Source organism: Gymnoscopelus microlampas (assembly GCF_963454915.1).
Source record: "Gymnoscopelus microlampas genome assembly, chromosome: 5".
Lineage (NCBI taxonomy): Eukaryota > Metazoa > Chordata > Actinopteri > Myctophiformes > Myctophidae > Gymnoscopelus > Gymnoscopelus microlampas.
The window spans coordinates 51482354-51490094 of NC_139942.1; the positions used below are offsets into that span (position 1 = coordinate 51482354).

Genomic DNA, 7741 nt, shown 5'->3' on the forward strand with positions numbered 1-7741 from the left:
CCTACTTTACAGTAAATCTGACTTCTTCTTGTTACATAACATCGCTGCCAGCGGAACTTTGCGTCACTCCACCTCTATACTGTACACTCACACTGTCCTGAACACTTACAGTACACACACACACACACACACACACACACACACACACACACACACACACACACACACACACATGAAGCTCAGTGGCATCATAAGGTGTATTTGAGGATGTTGCCTGCATGTATTAAAGGGCTCGCATACAGCTGAGATAATAACAATAATGGTGTCCTCTTTAGCTGTTGTCGGTTCATTTGCTACAGTACATTTTCACATAACGTAAAGAAGCACCCATTATGTTCTGGATCATAATGTCTGGATGTCACATACAGTTCCATAATTAGGCAGCCTCTATATATATACATCCAGAGAACATTATATCCAACCAAGCACTTTACCCTGCATTAAAACGCACAGGTCTCCAAATGTTGAGTGCTAGTGCACTGTAGTGTTGATTTTGACAGCAATTTTGGATTTAGTTTTAGTCTTTTGAATCAAATTCCATTTAGTTTTAGTCATATTTTAGTCATCTGAAATGTTTTACTGTTAGTCTAGTTTTAGTTGACTAAATATCATAAAGTTATAGCCGGCTAAATCTACAGTTGATTTTGTCGACTAAAATGTATTTTGGCGGTGCCTTGATGGCGTCGTAATGGCTGATTTTACACTTGGTTGCATGCTGAAAATAGCCGATCTACAAGCTCACAACGCGTCGCAACGCAAGCTTGTAGATCGGCTATTTTCGCAAATCGATCTGCTATTTTCGCAACCGACCATAAAATGACTTGTCTTTTAGATCTACTGGATCTCTTCTCCACTAGTCCCTCCCTAACATTTTAGTCTAGTTTTTATTTGTTGACGAAATTGTCAATATATTTAGTCTTAGTTTTAGTCACCGTAGCTTAGTTTTTATTTAGTTTTCGTCAGTGAAAAAAGGTAGTCGACGAACATTTTTCGTCATAGTTTTAGTCGACGAAATCAACACTGGTGCACTGTATCTGTATCTATATCCTGGTGGAAACCTCACATGTCCAAAACTGTTGCTTTTCAGGATCCAAATTCAAAAAGTAGCAAAAGTACCAGATCGACAAGCACAAAACGCGCCGCGTTTCGCGCTTGCGGATCTGCTGGCTACCTTTGATGCTTTTGTGTGATGCTGTAGTGTGATTTTGAGAAAAAAAAACACAAAGAGTTGTAGAATATGGGCCCTATTTTCTCCGGTGCCTTACCCATTATGCCTAAACTTAATTCTTTGCCATTTTTTACTATTTCTAAAAACGTTTTCAAATAGTTCAACTAGCCAATCTACATCGACACGTTGTGAGCTTGTAGATTGGCAGATAATGGGTAAGGCACTGGGGAAAATAGGGCCCTATGGAGATATAAGAGGTTTCTGTCCGACAACACCAATATATATATATATATATATATGTATACGTGTGCATATGTGTGTATGAATAGTTTATCACTTAGCCAGGCATTTGGCTCAGGCTCATACGCAGGATGCAGCTCTCAGATGGATTACCTCCTCAGGCAACGGCTCAGTGCAACATGATCGTTGTGTTTGTCACATTGAGATATCACCTCATTTATTCACGACAACAACATAGTGAATGAGAAAATATCATTTGATCTATTTACACTGTAACCACTTACAGTAAGTCCTGTTATATACAACAAAGCTGAAATAGCAAAACTATATATAGCTGATTTACAAGCTCAGCGGTGAAAATACAAGATCTACAAGCTTGTAGATCTTCCGATTACACTCTTTTTGAATATTTTGAAACAAATTTGAAATTGTTTGCAACATTTTGGAAAATGTTTGAAACATGTTCCCCTCCTCTAGGGGGGGATTATGTATTCTATACATGTATTTATTATTTCTATGAATGCAAATTAATCCTTTATCATCATAGATGTGCATTTTACACATCAAAATCCTCAATGTAAACATGGCTTACAAGTGCAGAGGTCCTCCAAGGTGTTGAAGGGAAATCTATTCAGTTCAATGTAATTATATTTTAGGCCTATGTCACTTTTAAAAGGTCTGCAATGATTACATTGTGTGACTTTTTCTTTGAATATGTACAACATTTTAAACTAAAATCTTTGCTTCTGGGGGTCCCTGGCACAAAACATTTTCAGATGGGGGTCTGCACTGCTCCGCAGGCAAATACATATTATTTTGGGTGGTCCTTGATATGAAAAGGTTTGGGAACCACTGCTGCTGCTGTAGAGTTAAACATGTTGTGCCACAACATGACATAATAGTCAAAACAAAGGGAACAAAAAAAATATGTAAATTGCATAACTCAATTGTTGCACACATGGCATGTGTGTTATGTCATGTCTGTCTGTCAACAAGCATCTGTGAACAAAGCTCTGCAGAAAGAGATGAAGAAAGAAAGAAAGAAAGAAAGAAAGAAAGTAAGAAAAGACACCTATTTGGTCATCATTTCCAGCAGCAAGGACAAGGAGAAGAAAAGAAAAAGATATTCGTCATCATTCTATAGGTTCAATAAGAACCTCCCTCCCTCCTCCTTAAGCTCGCTCCCGAGTGCGCGCTCCACCCTCCAGAGCGCAGGCAGGGTGGAGCGCGCACTCGGGAACGCACGCACGCACACACACACATACACACACATGTGTGTGAGATCATGTGAGAGAGGGTCCACGGCTCCACTCTGAGAGAGAAAAAAGTAGGTTAGCAGAGTAGACTGAGCGGAAAGCAAAGCAGTGTGACTGGAACCTACAGCCTACTGGGACCTGCTGCAGCCACAAGGAGGATCTCTGGACATTATTATTATTATTCTAACACATCATCTACACGGTTTAACATGCGATCGAGACGATCAGGGACTTTTATTTCTCCAATTTGATTATTTCTCCTTCTGCTGACTTTGTCGAACGAAAAAAAAAAGGGGAAATATTAACGTGTTTTTTTTTTGGTCGGTTGGGTTATTTTCACCTAGTTGGAAGGAAGTTTCTATATTGGGAGGAAAGAAACACCAGTTAGTTGTCACTGACTGACTGACCGACTGACTGACTGACTGGCTCGTGTTGTTTTGTGTTGTTATTCGGTTAATCGGCTCATGTTTAAACACATGTAGTCCAGTTTTTTTTTTTTTTTTTTTGAGGTGTCAACTCAACAACAACTACAGAAAATGAGAGGTAAGTTGCTATAATGATATAAGCTTGACTTTTGTTGTGTTATGTTGTGTGTGTTGTTGTCTTGTGTTGAATGTGCACACATGCGTTGTTGTGCGCCTACCCCCCCCCCTGCCGTGTTAATCCCTCATGAGTGGATTATAGCTGCCTGGAGACAGACAGACAGACAGACAGACAGGCAGGCAGACAGGCAGGCAGGCAGGCAGGCAGGCAGACAGACAGACAGACATGCTGACAGCATTGCATTGCATGCACTATGTATGCATTGCATGCAAGAGTGCAACCATGTCATGGTGTGAAATGCAAATATATTTTAGGCTACATCATCATGTGCCAATTTGACCTCTGTGGATAATAATGTGTTTCCAGGGGGTCCTGGAATTTAAGCTAAATTGCTGATAGTTTAGGACGATGGAACCTTTACAGATCTGCAACTCTGAGAGTGTGCAACTCTCTGAGAGTATTACATAAGAGAGTATTACATAAGAGAGAGTATTACCAAATGGGTCCATTTGGTTCCTTTCGTACACTCTCAGAGTTATGGGGGGGGGTCCTTGTTCTAAGTAATGCATGCATAGATACTAAGGCTAAATGCACAAAAAACGTAATAGTTTGATAATAACTGGTGCATTATATTATATTATACAGTAGCCATGTAAATGGGTGTCAGTCAGTTAAGTTTGGACTCGTCTATCAGTCAGTGGCAGCAGCAGCACCTGGCTGCATGGGATCTCTGCATCTGTGCATGATTTAGGCTCCCGGGAATTCATTTGGAGTTATGCAATGAGAGGAGAGGAGAGGAGAGGAGGGGAGAGGAAGGGAGAGATGAGAGGAGAGGGGAGGGGAGGGGAGGGGAGGGGAGGGGAGGGGAGAGGAGAGGGGAGAGGGGAGTTTAATTATGTAATCAAGATATAGTTTGCAATTTGGCGGGTGATTGCAGGACTCTGAATTGATAAATAGCTACATGTTTAACAGTAGTCACGCGTAATAACGAAGAATTTGAATGAAAGTAGCTAATTCTTAAAATAAAAAATGCAGCTCTGTCTTCTCCAGGGCATTATGACATGAATACCGGCATAATGTATGGATATTAACCTATATTATATGATATTTAAATGTTAAAGCTGTGCATAAAGTGCGTTAGGATGTTGGTGTGAGTGGACGTTGTTATAGTGCATGTGTTGGTTGGTGGTAATGGCTTTGCCAGCATGGCTGTGTCTGTCTGTATGTTATGTGATGTGAGTGAGTTCCACACAGGGAGGAGAATCTCTTGGCTGTTCCACTGACCCAGTTATGTCACCCAACATTATACAGTGTTACAGCGGAGGGAGGGAGGGAGGGCTGTGAGCAGAGCAATGTGCAACCGAACAGGCCCTTCAACGTGGACTGACTCACTCACAGCTATATAGTGGTTCTCTTAACTTTCTCATGTCAAGGATATTCATTTGGATTTTGCCACCGACCCCCGTCTGAAAATATTTGTGTTACAAGGTTTGTGTTGTTGACATGTTACATTTTCAAGATCCTTTCAAGAGTTTTTGAAAATAGCACATGTATACCATTTACCATTTATAGTGGATTATCTTAATTTAGCTGGAGACCCCCTGGAACCCCCTCAAGGACCCCTGGGGTTCCCCAGAGTATAGACACCACTTTGAGAACCACTGGGATAGCTTCCCCATCTGGAGTTTTGAACTTGTCAAGGATACATATTAGGCCCCCTATTGAAAGGATTTTGTGCCAGCCAGGGACCCCCATAAGAGATGCTGTCAAGATGTGTCCTGATTTTTCTAGATCTAAAAAAAAATTATCAGATCAACAACCTTGTAGACGTGCTATTGTTTTGAATAGCCAACATATAGCATATAGAATAGGGTTTAAGTGTTATTTAGACTGTTCCTCATTTTCCTCGGGACCCTATGGAACCCCCTCAAGGACCCCCAGAGACCCCACTTTGAGAACTATAATTTTAATTGAATAGAGTTACTGTGTTTTTTTTAACCCTTTAAGACCTGGAACGCATCTGTGTCATTCAAAAAACTGTTAGGATTTGCATTATTTTTAAAGAATCGCCTCAGGTCTTAAAGGGTTAAGTGGGGGTCCAGGGACCCTTGGGGGTCTTCGAGGGGGTTATCTCCAGTTAAATGAGTTATTCACTCACTTCACTTTAAATTCTTATAAAAGGGACATAACGATTAGAATGTAGGGGCCCAAAAGAGTCAACTAGGTTGTGAATATACATAGAGAGCCTTTAGTTCATTTGGTATCAGCTGACTTTGATTGAGCAATCCCCGTCGCAGCGAAATAATGAGCTAAAAATAAGTAGTTGTGGCAGAGAATAGATGCTTTTAGGAAGCAAGGCGGGACAAACAAACACAACATTATCTATCTGACAGATAGATAGATAATGTTTTGTTTGTTTGTCAAGCCTTGCATCCTAAAATATACTATACTTTGTTATTTGTCATTCCTTCCTGTGTTATATGTGTGATACAATAATCTAACAATAATACAACTGATAATTACAGTTGAGAAAAACTTGTTTTCGCTGTGGCCGTTGTTTGCATCCGTGTGCAACACACAGCTATCCTACAACAAGGAACCCTTTCTGCAGAGGAGACAAGAAAATAATTCTGGCCAGAAGTCCATCCAGGGGGGCTGGAGAGGGGGGGGGGGGGTGTAGGGAGGTTCCCTTTCTGGCAGGATATCCAAATGTAAACAAAGCTAAAGCCAGAAGGTCTGAGCTCACTGCTCTGAATGCAGGCTAGAGCTGCTCCTATTGTTACCACACACACCGCAATACAAACCTGTTTATAGCTATGTAATAACAACCTCATGTCATTGTTTGAACCGATAATATTTATACGTTAGATGCCTTTAATGATCCCGCAGGGGGGGGCTTCAGTCGCCCAGAGGCAGCACAGCAGTTCAGAGTTACAGGTACAGAGGAAGGAAAGTACTGTCGTAAACAGCAATGAGAAAGGCAAGAAAAACAATAAGAAGCACGTTGTCAATACAGAACAACAGTATACAATAGTCAGTGTATACATATACAACTATCCTGCACTATGCAGAAAAAACAAGAACAACACAAGGTTACAGTGTCCTCACCGTATCCGGTATCACCGTAGCTCTATCAATAATACAATATTGTATTATGACAATCAAAAATAGTTTGCAGTTTGGAGCTATTTCTGCTATTTTTCAACTCATTTTATCATTCTTGAAAGTATTGCATACATCAGGAGAATACAACACAAATGTAATGTCACAACATTTTGATCCCAGATGATGTCTAATTTCATATCGCAATATCAATGTATTAATATCCATAATATCTATCACACACACACACACACACACACACACACACACACACACACACACACACACACACACACACACACACACACACACACACACACACACACACACACACACACACACACACACACACATGGCGGTTGGTTTTTAGAAGCCATGCCTCTTGAAGTGCATAAAGTTGTCCAGCTGGTTTAAAGTATCATTATGGATAGACATTTAGGAGCCTGATGGTATACTAGACAGTGTTTTTCTTGCTTCTGGTTCAGTATTTATATAATGCACTTTCACTTCTCTTTTAAGCTAGAGAGCTTGAATGGGATCATACAGGTATTTTATTGTGAAACATTGTAAGAAAACGCTACAGGCATGTCGCCTACTAGAGCTAGTGGTTCTCCAACGTTTTCATGTCAAGGACCCCCCAATAATTAATGTGTATTTGGCCGCGGAACCCCAACTGATAATATTTTGTTAAATGTGTTCAAGACCTTTTGAAAATAGGCATCGTGAGCTCGTAGATCGGCTATTCTAACCCTAATAACCTACGTATGTATGATAGGGTTAAAGTGGGAACACTTTTAACTTAATTGGGGACCCCCTGGGACCTCCTCAAGGACCCCTCCACTTTGAGTAGCACTGTGCTAGAGGAGGGCCATTGACAGAGGCCTGTGAAGTCGTCAGATTTGTTGTAATTTACCCCCATTAAGACCTGAGACCGATTCAACAAATGTCTTCTAAATCCTAACAGTTTTATGAAAATACTTATGTTTCTATATCAGTGGTTCTCAATCTTTTTCATGTCAAGGACCACCCAAAATGATATGTATTTGGCCCGCGGACCCCCATCTCAAAATATATTGTTCCAGGGACCCCCAGAAGCAAAGATTTCAGTTACAAATGTTCGCTTTAAAATATATATATTCAAAGATTTGCACACATTTTCACGATTTTTCAAAAATAGCAGATCTACAAGCTCATGATCTGCCGCGCTATGAGCTTGTATATCTGCTATTTTTGAATAGCCAAAGAAATCCTAAAATGACACAGATGCCATCCCGGTCTTAAAACACCATTTTAGACCTCGAGGGCTCCCGAGAGACATTTGCATGACTGAACAGCCAAAGCCAGGCTGATTTGAATGAACTCCTTGCACTGCTTAGTGTTGCTGCTTACACAGTCAAGCCCCAGAGTGTTACTTTAACCCTGAGAGGGTCTC

The 7741-nt window shown here is 40.7% G+C and overlaps 1 protein-coding gene across 2 annotated transcripts in view; it reads left to right on the forward strand.

The window, feature by feature from the left end:
- The first annotated feature begins 2721 nt into the window (after positions 1 to 2721).
- LOC311045581 (nuclear receptor ROR-beta-like) overlaps positions 2722 to 7741 on the forward strand; it is a 23391-nt gene continuing 18371 nt past the window's right edge. For both annotated transcript variants that reach the window (XR_014600783.1, XM_084057515.1), the window contains exon 1: positions 2722 to 3207. Coding sequence is in view for 1 of the 2 variants with exons in the window: in XM_084057515.1 (XP_083913641.1) it covers positions 3201 to 3207 (7 nt within the window). In the remaining variant the exon portion in view is untranslated. The remainder of the gene's footprint in view (positions 3208 to 7741) is intronic.